Here is a 13,362-nt window from a genome sequence, read left to right as displayed (position 1 = left end):
TCCCATCATACATTCCCGAGCTCAGCCACAGAGTGAATCTCCCTCCACACCGTCCCATCACACACTCCCGGGGTCAGACACAGAGTAAATCTCCCTCCACACCGTCCCATCTCACACTCCCGGGGTCAGACACAGAGTGAATCTCCCTCCACACCGTCCCATCACACACTCCCGGGGTCAGACACAGAGTGAATCTGCCTCCCCACCGTCCCATCACACAGTCCCGGGGTCAGACACAGAGCGAATATCCCTCCCCATCATCCCATCACACACTCCCGGGGTCAGACACAGAGTGAATCTCCCTCCCCATCATCCCATCACACACTCCAGGGGTGAGACACAGAGTGAATCTCCCTCCACACCGTCCCATCACACACTCCCGGGGTCAGACACAGAGTAAAGCTCCCCCCCACACCGTCCCATCACACACATCCGTGGTCAGACACAGAGGGAATCTCCCTCCGCACCGTCCCATCACACACTCCCGGGGTCAGACACAGAGTGAATCTCCCTCCACACCGTCACATCACACACTCCCCGGGTCAGACACAGAGTGAATCTCCCTCCCAACCGTCCCATCACATAATCCCGGGGTCAGACACAGAGTGAATCTCTCTTCACAGCGTCCCATCACACACTCCCGGGGTCAGACACAGAGTAAATCACCCTTCACACCGTCCCATCACACACTCCCGGGGTCAGACACAGAGTAAAGCTCCCCCCCACACCGTCCCATCACACACATCCGTGGTCAGACACAGAGGGAATCTCCCTCCGCACCGTCCCATCACACACTCCCGTGGTCAGACACAGAGTGAATCTCCATCCACACCGTCCCATCACACACTCCCGGGGTCAGACACAGCGTGAATCTCCCTCCACACCGTCCCATCACACACATCCGTGGTCAGACACAGAGGGAATCTCCCTCCGCACCGTCCCATCACACACTCCCGGGTTCAGACAGAGAGTGAATTTCCCTCCCACACCCTCCCATCACACACTCCCAGAGTCAGAAACAGAGTGAATCTCCCTCCGCACAGTCGAATCACACACTCCCGGGTCAGACAGAGAGTGAATCTCCCCCCGCACCGTCCCATCACACACACCCACGGGGTCAGGCACAGAGTTCATCTCCCTCCGCACCGTCCCATCACACACTCCCGGGATCGTTGTGAAGCTCTCTCCATACCGTCCCGTCATAGACTTCTGGGATCAGACCAGAGCGAACCTCACTGCACACAGTCGGAACAGTCATTCTAATGGTCAGAGAGCGATGCCCGCTTCCTCCGAGCTATCACCGAGATGGCAAACGGAGAGAGAAACTCTTTGTGCATCAGCTCTTCACGCATACGGGGATAGACACAGAGTGATGTTATAAAGTACCAGTCCGGACGGATCACGCACTGCCGGGATCAGACGCTAGGTGCCGCTGTTTCCTCACAGACCCTTCACACATGCCAGGATCAGGCACAGAACGGAACTCCCTTGATTTCTCCAGCTTCCGGTAATTCCCTCACATCCATTCCCACATCCAGGTTTCACTCTTCCTCCTCCTCCAGGTGGATATCACCTCCCTCACGGTTCCGCCTGATTCTCCCGCCCATTGTGCTTAACCCTTTCATTCCTTCTTCTCCTTTCCTGCCTATCCCCTCTCAGCTTCCCCTCTCCAAACCCCTTGATCTTTTCCCATAGTGATTTTTCACCTGGGACCAATCAGTCTTCTCCTTCCCAGCCTCCAACCTCGCTCTTTAGAGGGTCGCTTAAGTTCACCACCCCGCCACACTTCAGTCCTAACGATGGGTCCCGGCCATAAAATGTTGTCTGTTCGTTTCCACAGAGGCTGCCCGACCTGCTGAGTTTCTCAAGAGTTTTCTGCGCGTTCATTTGATCCCAGCATCTGCAGAGTCATTTGTGTTGAAGCTCCCACCATACCGTCCCATCACACACTCCCGGGGTCAGGCACAGAGTTAGTCTCCCTCCACACCGTCCCATCACATAATCCCGGGGTCAGACACAGAGTGAATCTCTCTTCACAGCGTCCCATCACACACTCCCGGGGTCAGACACAGAGTAAATCACCCTTCACACCGTCCCATCACACACTCCCGGGGTCAGACACAGAGTAAAGCTCCCCCCACACCGTCCCATCACACACATCCGTGGTCAGACACAGAGGGAATCTCCCTCCGCACCGTCCCATCACACACTCCCGTGGTCAGACACAGAGTGAATCTCCATCCACACCGTCCCATCACACACTCCCGGGGTCAGACACAGCGTGAATCTCCCTCCACACCGTCCCATCACACACATCCGTGGTCAGACACAGAGGGAATCTCCCTCCGCACCGTCCCATCACACACTCCCGGGTTCAGACAGAGAGTGAATTTCCCTCCACACCCTCCCATCACACACTCCCGGGGTCAGACACAGCGTGAATCTCCCTCCACACCGTCCCATCACACACATCCGTGGTCAGACACAGAGGGAATCTCCCTCCGCACCGTCCCATCACACACTCCCGGGTTCAGACAGAGAGTGAATTTCCCTCCACACCCTCCCATCACACACTCCCAGAGTCAGAAACAGAGTGAATCTCCCTCCGCACAGTCGAATCACACACTCCCGGGTCAGACAGAGAGTGAATCTCCCCCCGCACCGTCCCATCACACACACCCACGGGGTCAGGCACAGAGTTCATCTCCCTCCGCACCGTCCCATCACACACTCCCGGGATCGTTGTGAAGCTCTCTCCATACCGTCCCGTCATAGACTTCTGGGATCAGACCAGAGCGAACCTCACTGCACACAGTCGGAACAGTCATTCTAATGGTCAGAGAGCGATGCCCGCTTCCTCCGAGCTATCACCGAGATGGCAAACGGAGAGAGAAACTCTTTGTGCATCAGCTCTTCACGCATACGGGGATAGACACAGAGTGATGTTATAAAGTACCAGTCCGGACGGATCACGCACTGCCGGGATCAGACGCTAGGTGCCGCTGTTTCCTCACAGACCCTTCACACATGCCAGGATCAGGCACAGAACGGAACTCCCTTGATTTCTCCATCTTCCGGTAATTCCCTCACATCCCTTCCCACATCCCGGTTTCACTCTGCCTCCTCCTCCAGATGGATATCACCTCCCTCATGGTTCCGCCTGATTCTCCCGCCCATTGTGCTTAACCCTTTCATTCCTTCTTCTCCTTTCCTGCCTATCCCCTCACAGCTTCCCCTCTCCAAACCCCTTGATCTTTTCCCTTAGTGATTTTTCACCTGGGACCAATCAGCCTTCTCCTTCCCAGCCTCCAACCTCGCTCTTTACAGGGTCGCTTAAGTTCAACACCCCGCCGCACTTCAGTCCTAACGATGGGTCCCGGCCATAAAATGTTGTCTGTTCGTTTCCACAGAGGCTGCCCGACCTGCTGAGTTCCTCAAGAGTTTTCTGCGCGTTCATTTGACCCCAGCATCTGCAGAGTCTTTTGTGTTGAAGCTTCCTCCATACCGTCCCATCACACACTCCCGGGGTCAGACACAGAGTAAATCACCCTTCACACCGTCCCATCACACACTCCGGGGGTCAGACGCAAAGTAAATCACCCTTCACACCGTCCCATCACACACTCCCGGGGTCAGACACAGAGTAAATCTCCCTTCACACCGTCCCATCACACACTCCCGGGGTCAGACACAGAGTGAATCTCCCTCCACACCGTCCCATCACACACTCCCGGGGTCAGACACAGAGTAAATCTCCCTTCACACCGTCCCATCATACATTCCCGAGCTCAGCCACAGAGTGAATCTCCCTCCACACCGTCCCATCACACACTCCCGGGGTCAGACACAGAGTGAATCTCCCTCCACACCGTCTCATCACACACTCCCGGGGTCAGACACAGACTGAATCTCCCTCCACACTGTCCCATCACACACTCCCGGGGTCAGACACAGTGTGAATCTCCCTCCGCACTGTCTCTTCACACTCTCCCGGGATCAGGCACAGAGTGAATCTCCCTCCGCACTGTCCCATCACACTCTCCCGGGATCAGGCACAGAGTGAATCTCCCTCCGCACTGTCTCATCACACACTCCCGGGGTCAGGCACAACGTGAATCTCCCTCCACACCGTCCCATCACACACTCCTGGGGTCAGACACAGAGTGAATCTCCCTCCACACTGTCCCATCACATACTGCCAGGTAAGTGATGTAGTGAATCTCTCCACATCCTCCCCCCTCACCCCCTGTTACACGGAGCCGTTGAAACGGGGAATGTCCTCTCACCTGTTCTCCTTGTGAGGTATTGGCAAATCTGAGCTTTGTTTTCGGCGATGTTTGTGTACTTCATTTCGAGCTGATTGAACTGAAGACGGAGATCGTTGTGCGTTCGATTCAGCTCCGAGAGATCCGAGTTGAGGACGGAATTGTTGTTTTCGAGGATAGTGAGGCTGTTGTTCATAGCGGAAAGATTATTCAGACAGTTTCTCTGAGAGAGATCCAGGCGGGTGTTCTCGGATGTCCTGGAATCTAGGGTTGAGTTCAAGTCATGGACTCGCTGTTGATATTGGCGCTGGGTCCTGTTCATCTCCTGATGTTGTTCCCAGAGTCTCCGGGAGTTTCGTTCGGATGTGATCAGAGACTGACGAGTCTGTGATACTGAGAGTGAAAGTAAAGGGTGTGTCAGTGACACGGTTTGAGGTGACTCGGTGTCAGATGGGGGGAGTGTCTGTGTCTCAGTGAGAAGTCTGTCTGCGACGAGGTCTGAGGAGTGTCCATGCCGCGGTGTGGGGAGTATCGGTGTCACAGTAAAGGGGGAGTCGGTGTCACGGTGTGGAGAGTGTGCGGGTCACTGTGCTGGGAGTGTCAGTGTCACGGTGAGAGGTGTGTCGGTGTCACGGTGTGGAGAGTGTGCGGGTCACTGTGCTGGGAGTGTTAGTGTCACGGTGAGAGGTGTGTCGGTGTCACGGTGTGGAGATTGTGCGGGTCACTGTGCTGGGAGTGTCGGTGTCACGGTGAGAGGTGTGTCGGTGTCACGGTGTGGAGAGTGTGCGGGTCACTGTGCTGGGAGTGTCAGTGTCACGGTGAGAGGTGTGTCGGTGTCACGGTGTGGAGAGTGTGCGGGTCACTGTGCTGGGAGTGTCAGTGTCACGGTGAGAGGTGTGTCGGTGTCACGGTGTGGAGAGTGTGCGGGTCACTGTGCTGGGAGTGTCAGTGTCACGGTGAGAGGTGTGTCGGTGTCACGGTGTGGAGAGTGTGCGGGTCACTGTGCTGGGAGTGTCAGTGTCACGGTAAGAGGTGTGTCGGTGTCACGGTGTGGAGAGTGTGCGGGTCACTGTGCTGGGAGTGTCAGTGTCACGGTGAGAGGTGTGTCGGTGCCACGGTGTGGAGAGTGTGCGGGTCACTGTGCTGGGAGTGTCAGTGTCACGGTGAGAGGTGTGTCGGTGTCACGGTGTGGAGAGTGTGCGGGTCACTGTGCTGGGAGTGTCAGTGTCACGGTGAGAGGTGTGTCGGTGTCACGGTGAGTGTACTGTCGTGCACGATGTGAGGGTACTGTCATAATAATGGTAAGGGTCTTCTCTATGCTATGTTGAGGGTAACGTCTGTGTCCCGGTGAGACGCCTGTCGCTGTCACGGTGACGGTCGTGTCGCTGTCACGGTGAGGGGCGTTTCCACGTCACGGTGAGGGGCGTGTCGCTGTCACGGTGACGGTCGTGTCGCTGTCACGGTGAGGGGCGTTTCCACGTCACGGTGAGGGGCGTGTCGCTGTCACGGTGACGGTCGTGTCGCTGTCACGGTGAGGGGCGTTTCCACGTCACGGTGAGGGGCGTGTCGCTGTCACGGTGACGGTCGTGTAACTGTCACGGTGAGTGGCGTGTCGGTGTCAGGGTGAGCTTTTTTGCGCTAACATTTCATTCCACTCTGCTTGTTTACGGCCGGACTCCACCCGGATCCCGTTCCACTCACCGTGGATCGAGAGCCCGGCCACTATCGCGACGACGGCGAACGTAACTAGGCAGAGTAGGCAGATCTTACGGTCCGGTCTATTTCCGATGTTCTGTTTCGGCTCCTGTTTCTGCTCACCTGTAGAGAGACCATTCAGTGTGTGCGTGAAATCAGCCGTGACCCCACTGGGACTCCCTTCCACCCACCCTCCGCTCCAGAAGAAGCGACCGAGGTGTCCGACCTCTCGTTGTAACACATGCCACCGACTCCCGGCAGAGTCCTGTTAAACCTCTCCGGAGGCTCCCCAACGCTCTGACATCCTTCCGATAATGGGGTGACCAGAACTGTATAAAAAGCGCCTGATTCAGCCTAACTAGTGATTTTTATGAATTTGCAACAAAACTCACTGACATTGGTACTCAATGCCCCGACTAATAAAGGGAGGAACATAGAACAACACAGCACAGTACAGGCCCTTCGGCCCACAATGCTGTGCCTCCCATGTAACCCCCACCTTAATTTCCTCCACATACCTGTCTAGTAGTCTCTTAAACTTCACCAGTGTATCTGCCTCCACCACTGACTCAGGCAGTGCATTCCACGCACCAACCACTCGCTGAGTGAAAAACCTTCCTCTAATATCCCCCTTGAACTTCCCATCCCCTTACCGTAAAGCCATGTCCTCTTGTACTGAGCAGTGGTGCCCTGGGGAAGAGGCGCTGGCTGTCCACTCTGTCTATTCCTCTTAATATCTTGTACACCTCTATCATGTCTCCTCTCATCCTCCTTCTCTCCAAAGAGTAAAGCCCTAGCTCCCTTAATCTCTGATCATAATCCATACTCTCTAAACCAGGCAGCATCTGGTAAGTCTCCTCTGTACCCTTTCCAATGCTTCCATATCCTTCTTATTGTGAGGCGACCAGAACTGGAGACAGTACTCCAAGTGTGGCCTAACCAGAGTTTTATAGAGCTGCATCATTACATCGCGTCTCTTAAACTCTATCCCTCGACTTATGAAAGCTAACACCTGATAAGCTTTCTTAACCGCCCTATCTACCTGTGAAGCACCTTTCAGGGCTCTGTGGACATGTACCCCCAGATCTCTCTGCTCCTCCACACTACAATGTATCCTGCCATTTACTTTGTACTCTGCCTTGGAGTTTGTCCTTCCAAAGTGAACCACCCTCACACTTCTCCGGGTTAAACTCCATCTGCCACTTCTCAGCCCACTTCTGATCCTATCAATGTCTCTCTGCAATCTTCGACAATCCTCTACACTATCCTCAACACCATCAACCTTTGTGTCGTCTGCAAACTTGCCAACCCACCCTTCTACCCCCACATCTAGGTCGTTAATAAAGATCACAAAAAGTAGAGGTCCCAGAATAGATCCTTGTGGGACAGCCACTAGTCACAACCCTCCAATCTGAATGTACTCCCTCCACCACGACCCTCTGCTTTCTGCAGGCAAACCAATCTGAATCCACCTGGCCAAACTTCCCTGGATCCCATGCCTTCTGACTTTCTGAATAAGCCTACCGTGTGGAACCTTGTCAAATGCCTTACTAAAATCCAGGTAGATCACATCCACTGCACTACCCTCATCTATATGCCTGCTCACCTCCTCAAAGAACTCTGTCGGGCTTGTTAGGCACGATCTGCCCTTCACAAAGCCGTGCTGACTGTCCCTGAACAGACCATGATTCTCTAAATGCCTGTAGATCCTACCTCTAAAGAATCTTTTCCAACAGCTTTCCCACCACAGACGTAAGGCTCACAGTTCTATAATTACATAATTATAGCTGTCCACACTAATTTATCCCTCTTAATATCTTGTACACCTCTATCTTGTCTCCTCTCATCCTCCTTCTCTCCAATGAGTAAAACCCTAGCACCCTTAATCTCTGATCATAATCCATACCCTCTAAACCAGGCAGCCATCCTGGTAAAATCTCCTCTGTACCCTTTCCAATGCTTCCACATCCTTCCTATAGTGAGGCGACCAGAACTGGACACAGTACTCCAAGTGTGGCCGAAGCAGAGTTTTATAGAGCTGGCATCATTACCTCACGAATCTTAAAAACGATCCCTCGACTTATGAATCCTAACACCCCATAAGCTTTCTTATCTACCCTATCTACCTGTGAGGCAACTTTTCGTTCATGGAGGTATGAACATTGACCCCACGATCCTCTGCCCATCTAAGGTAAGGACATGTTCGGCACATCTTTATCATCCGAAGGGCCTGTGTTGTGCTGTAGGTTTCTATGTTTCTATGTTTCAACACTGTTTAGGGTCTTGGCTCCGATAGTGTGACATTTCTTTCATTTGACCTATCAAGGGGAAACATTTTATGTTTGTCCGGGTTAATCTCCATCTGTCCCGTCTCCAAACCATATCTATTACTGATCTACGTCCCACTGAATTCTTTGCTAGTCTTCTCTGCTCTCTCTCGCCGTATCTTCTGTAAAGCTACTAACCCAGCCGTCTACAACTTCATCCAAATCATTTATATACATTTAGGAGCCGAGAGGTAATGTTGCAGCTATATCGGACCCCTGGTCAGACCCCACTTGGGGTACTGTGCCTCAGTTCTGGTCGCCTCACCACAGGAAGGATGTGGAAACCATAGAAAGGGTGCAGAGGAGATTTACAAGGATGTTGCCTGGATTGGGGAGCACGCCTCATGAGAATAGGTTGAGTGAACTCGGCCTTTTCTCCCTGGAGCGACGGAGGATGAGAAGTGAGCTGATAGAGGTGTATGAGATGATGAGAGGCATTGATCGTGTGGATAGTCAGAGGCTTTTCATCCACGGCCGAAATGGCTAGCACGAGAGGGCGCGGTTTTAAGTGGCTTTTGGAGAGAGTGGTGGGTGCGCGGAATGGGCTGCGGGCGGCGGTGGTGGAGGCGGGGTACCGTTTTGGGGCTATCATTGGACTCCTGGATTGGTACATGGAGCTTAGAAAAATAGAGGGCTATTTATCATTCCTGGGGAGTTCTAAGGTCGGGACATGTTCGTCACTGCTTTGTGGGCCGAAGGAGCGGTGAGAGAGGGAGGGAGAGGGGTAGGTAGAGAGGTAGGTAGAGAGGTTGGAAGATAGAGGAGGGAGGGGGGGGGATGCTGGATGGCGCGAGACCCAGGGAGAGATGTCGGGCTAATTTGCTCGGGAAGGACTGATCGGGTACGGGGAGTAGATGTAATCTACCTGGACTTTAACAAGGTCTCAGATGGTACACTGCTCTGGAAGATGATGGTACAGGAGTCGGGAGGTCACGTTGCTGATGTACAGTGACACCGCTCTTGTTCAGTGTTGGTCGCCTTGATATAGGAAAGGGCACCGAGCTGGAAGGTTTACGAGGATGTTGGACTTGGAAGAGTGAGGCATGGAGAGAGGTCGGGCAGGTCGGGACTTTATTCCTTGGAGCGCAGGGGTGACCTTACAGAGTTGTATAAAACCACGAGGAGCGCAGGCAGCGTGAAAGAGCACAGACGTTCCTCAGGTCCGGGGTATGGGGAACCAGAGGGCACAGGATTGGGGTGAGGGTCGATGGCGTGGAGGGAGAGCGATATAATGAGGGTGGGGGGTTAGAGAGGAAGGAAGTAGACAGGACGAACAGAGGGGGGAAGAGAATGGAGGGGAGGGAATAGGGGAGGAGAGAGGGACGGTGGGGCAGAGGGGGAAGAGGTGGGGAAATGGGGAGGAAAGAAGGGCTTGTAGGAGATTAGTTGGGGCGAATCGGGAACCGAGTAGAGGAGGCGACTGGGGTAGGAGAGGAGCAGAGAGAGTGGGGTGGGTAGGGTGGGAAGATGGGGGAGTGAGAGTAGTAGAGCAGAGAGAAGGAGGAGAACGAGGATGTTGCCGGATTGGAGAGAGCAATTATGGATAGAGATCGGGCAGGTTGGGACTTTAATTCTTGGGGCCGCCAGGGGGTGACCATACAGAGTGGTTATCAAACCAAGAGCGGTGAGTGCGTACAGTTAATACTCCGTAGACCTGGAGAATCGAGGATCAGAGCGCACAGGTCTAAGGTGAGCGGGGAAAGGGTCTTAACTGGGGAGCGAGTGACAACCTTTCATTACCCAGATGGTGGTCGAGCTGACAGAGGAAGTGGCCGAGACAGAGGCATCAGAAACTTGGACATTCGGGACCGTGTCACGTGACCCCTCCACAATGGACGTCATCACTGTGAACTCTGACCTGTCTGTGCAGTGGTTGACAGCCCGCCGGGTCCCCGAAGAAATGGGAGGATCTTGGTCCTCATCGATGCGGGGTTCCTCTTTCCGAAAGTTCAACTCTGAGTAGGTGGAGGTCACACCGTCTGGGGGAGGGGGAGAGAGAGAGAGAGAGAGAGAGAGAGAGAGAGAGAGAGAGAGAGAGAGAGAGAGAGAGAGAGAGAGAGAGTGAGAGAGAGAGAGAGAGGGTGAGAGAGAGAGAGAGTGAGAGAGTGAGAGAGGAGAGAGAGAGAGAGAGAGAGAGAATATAATATTAATGGTAAGACTCTTGGCAGTGTGGAGGATCAGAGGGATCTTGGGGTCCGAGTTGACTCTGTGGTCAAGGAGTCATAATTCATCGAACGTAGGATTGAGTTTAGGAGCCGAGAGGTAATGTTACAGCTATATCGGACCCTGGTCAGGCCCCACTTGGAGTACTGTGCTCAGTTCTGGTCGCCTCACTACAGGAAGGATGTGGAAGCCATAGAAAGGGTGCAGAGGAGATTTACAAGGATGTTGCCTGGATTGGGGAGCGTGCCTTATGAGAAGTAGGTTGAGTGAACTCGGCCTTTTCTCCTCGGAGCGACGGAGGATGAGAGGTGACCTGATAGAGGTGTACAAGATGATGAGAGGCATTGATCGTGTGGATAATCAGATGCTTTTCCCCAGGGCTGAAATAGCTAGCAAGATGAGGACATGGTTTTAAGGTAGCTGGGAGTAGGTACAGAGGAGATGTCAGGGATACGGTTTTTTTTTACTCAGAGAGTAGTGAGTGCGTGGAATGGGCTGCCGGCGACGGTGGAGGCGGAAGCGATAGGGTTTTTAAGGAGACTCCTGGATGGCTGCACGGAGTTTAGAATAATAGAGGGCTGTGGGTAACGCCCAGGTTGTTCCAAGGTAGGGACATGTTCGGTCAGTTGGGCCGAAGGGCCTGTATTGCGATGCATGTTTTCTATGTTTCTATGTTTCTAACCCACCCACCTACAATTTCATCCAGATCATGTATATACCTCACAGAGAGGGATTAATTGGTGAGCCGGGTGACAACCTTTATTACCCAGATGGTGGTCAGTCTGTGGAGACAGAGGAAGTGGTCGAGAGGCAGATACATTAGAAACAAGGACTCTTGCGACGATAACACGTGACCCTCCAGACTGACGTCATCATTATGAACCCTGACCTGTTTGTGCTGTGGTTGACAGCCCGCCGGGTTCCGAGGAAATGGGAGGATCTTCGTCCTCATCGATGCCGGGGTTCCTCTTTCGGAAAGTTCAACTCTGAGTAGGTGGAGTTCAGACCGTCTGAGGGAGGGAGAGTCGGACAGGCAGATTAGGAAGAGAGAGGACGGTAGAGAATATCTGAGGGTGTCGGGGAGAAAGAGAGAAGAGAGAGAGGGGTGAGACAGCCAGAGAGAGAGGTTTGAGGGAGAGGGAGGAGAGAGAGGAGAGACACAGGGAGGCAGAAGAGGAGATCGATGGACTGAGGGGGGAGACAGCGAACAGGACGATGGGGCGGGAAGATGCGAGAGAAAAAAACGGGGAGGGAGAACAGGTGAGAGAGGCGGAGACGGGGGGGGGGGCGGAAAGAGGGGGAGAGATCCGTGAATGGTGAGAGGACAGGGAGAGGTGTAAGACAGAGCGAATGAGAGGCGATTGAGAGGGGAGGAGAAAAGTGGGAGAGGGATGGGGAAGAAGAAGAAGAGATTTGAGAGAGAGAGAGAGAGAAGAGTGAGTGGAGAGAGCATCAGGGAAAGGAAGAGAGGGGTGGATAGAGAGGAGGAGAAGGCGGCGGGGAAGAAGAGCGGCAGATTTAGGGACAGGGAGAGGTGGGGAAGACCGGGACTGGCGGACGGGGAAGGATGAGAGGGAGAGGAGAGAGAGAGGGAAAGAGCGCGAGTGGGGAGACCGAGAGTGGTAGAGACGGTGACTGTGATAGAGGAGAGACGAGAGGGAGAGGGGGCAATGAGAGAGAGCGAAGAGAACGGGACAGTGCGAGACAGTAAGGAAAACGGGGAGAGGGAGGGAGGGGAGAGAGGGCAGAGAGGAGAGGGTGTAAGGAGGTGAGGAGGGAGAGAAGGGGAAAGAGGGGAAAAAGAGAGTGGGGTTTGAAAAGGGAGATTGTAGTTAAGGCTTTATCCCGCGCTCCCCTCCGCACCGTCCGTCCACGGCGCTCACTCATTCCTCCTCCCTCCCCACTCCCCAGAGCGTTCGCCCCTCATTCCCCCTATCTCTACACGGCACATATCATGCTAATACTCCTCACCGACCTTCCTCACAGCACACTCTCCTCAAACCATCCGCGGCGCTCCCTCTATTCCGCCCCTCCCAGGGCGCTAACTCCTCTCGGCACCCTCCCGACCGTCCCTCCCACAACGTTCACCCCCCATGGTCTCTCTCACGCGTTCCCTCCGTCTAATGTTCAAACAGGGAATCATTAGGGTGACTGTACATTTGCCCTGAGATCTCTCGACAGATTGGACACGTCAGCTATAGAGGGTCAAACCAACAAAGATGAAACTGACCTCCATCTGTCCGGACCCGGGGCGCCGAGACGGTCTTAAGATTAAGTTCCGCGTACGATACATCAAGATCAGCTGGGAACAGAACAGCGAAAGTCAGACGCAGAGTGAGGCTCCCTCCACACCGTCCCATCACACACTCCCGGGGTCAGAACACAGAGTGAATCTCCCTCCACACCGTCCCATCACACACTCCCAGGTCAGAAACAGAGTGAATCTCCCACCACACCGTCCCATCACACACTCCCGGGGTCAGACACAGAGTGAATCTCCCTCCACACCGTCCCATCACTCACTCCCGGGGTCAGACACAGAGTGAATCTCCCCCACACACCGTCCCATAACACACACTCCGGGGTCAGACACGGAGTGAATCTCCCTCCTCACCGTCCCATCACATACTCCCCGGGGCCAGACACAGAGTGAATCTCCCTCCACACCGTCCCATCACACACTCCCCGGGGTCAGACACAGAGTGAATCTCCTCCACACCGTCCCATCACACACACCCGGGGTCAGACACAGAGTGAATCTCCCTCCACACCGTCCCATCACACACTCCCGGGGTCAGACACAGAGTGAATCTCCCTCCACACCGTCCCCATCACACACTCCGGGGTCAGACACAGAGTGAAGCTCCCTCCCACAGTCTCTCTGCCCCACGCACCTCGGAAGGAGACCGGGT

At 54.3% G+C, this 13,362-nt stretch overlaps 1 protein-coding gene across 1 annotated transcript; it reads right to left on the bottom strand.

Annotated features, from left to right (window-relative positions):
* Positions 1-2,829: 2,829 nt before the first annotated feature.
* LOC140722526 (uncharacterized) lies at positions 2,830-11,393 on the bottom strand. Its single transcript, XM_073037243.1, has 5 exons — positions 11,340-11,393; positions 10,146-10,266; positions 5,967-6,083; positions 4,287-4,658; positions 2,830-2,912 (listed from the first exon to the last, which is right to left on the bottom strand). The coding sequence occupies exons 2-5, from the start codon at positions 10,207-10,209 to the stop codon at positions 2,830-2,832; spliced, it is 636 nt and encodes a 211-aa protein (XP_072893344.1). The 5' UTR covers positions 10,210-10,266; positions 11,340-11,393.
* Positions 11,394-13,362: the final 1,969 nt, after the last annotated feature.

The sequence above is a fragment of the Hemitrygon akajei genome, unplaced genomic scaffold (genome assembly GCF_048418815.1).
Source record: "Hemitrygon akajei unplaced genomic scaffold, sHemAka1.3 Scf000079, whole genome shotgun sequence".
NCBI lineage: Eukaryota > Metazoa > Chordata > Chondrichthyes > Myliobatiformes > Dasyatidae > Hemitrygon > Hemitrygon akajei.
Note: the sequence above shows the minus strand (reverse complement) of the source record. Positions and strands in the feature narration are given on the sequence as shown.

Bases quoted from the DNA above. Each gene is read 5' to 3' on its own strand.
- LOC140722526 (XM_073037243.1), bottom strand. From the start codon at position 10,209: ATGAGGACCAAGATCCTCCCATTTCTTCGGGGACCCGGCGGGCTGTCA. The intron at 4,659-5,966 runs GTGAGTGGAACG...TTTCACTCTCAG, and splicing joins GGCCGGGCTCTCGATCCACG to TATCACAGACTCGTCAGTCT. The intron at 2,913-4,286 runs GTGAGAGGACAT...GTATGCGTGAAG, and splicing joins ATACCTCACAAGGAGAACAG to AGCTGATGCACAAAGAGTTT.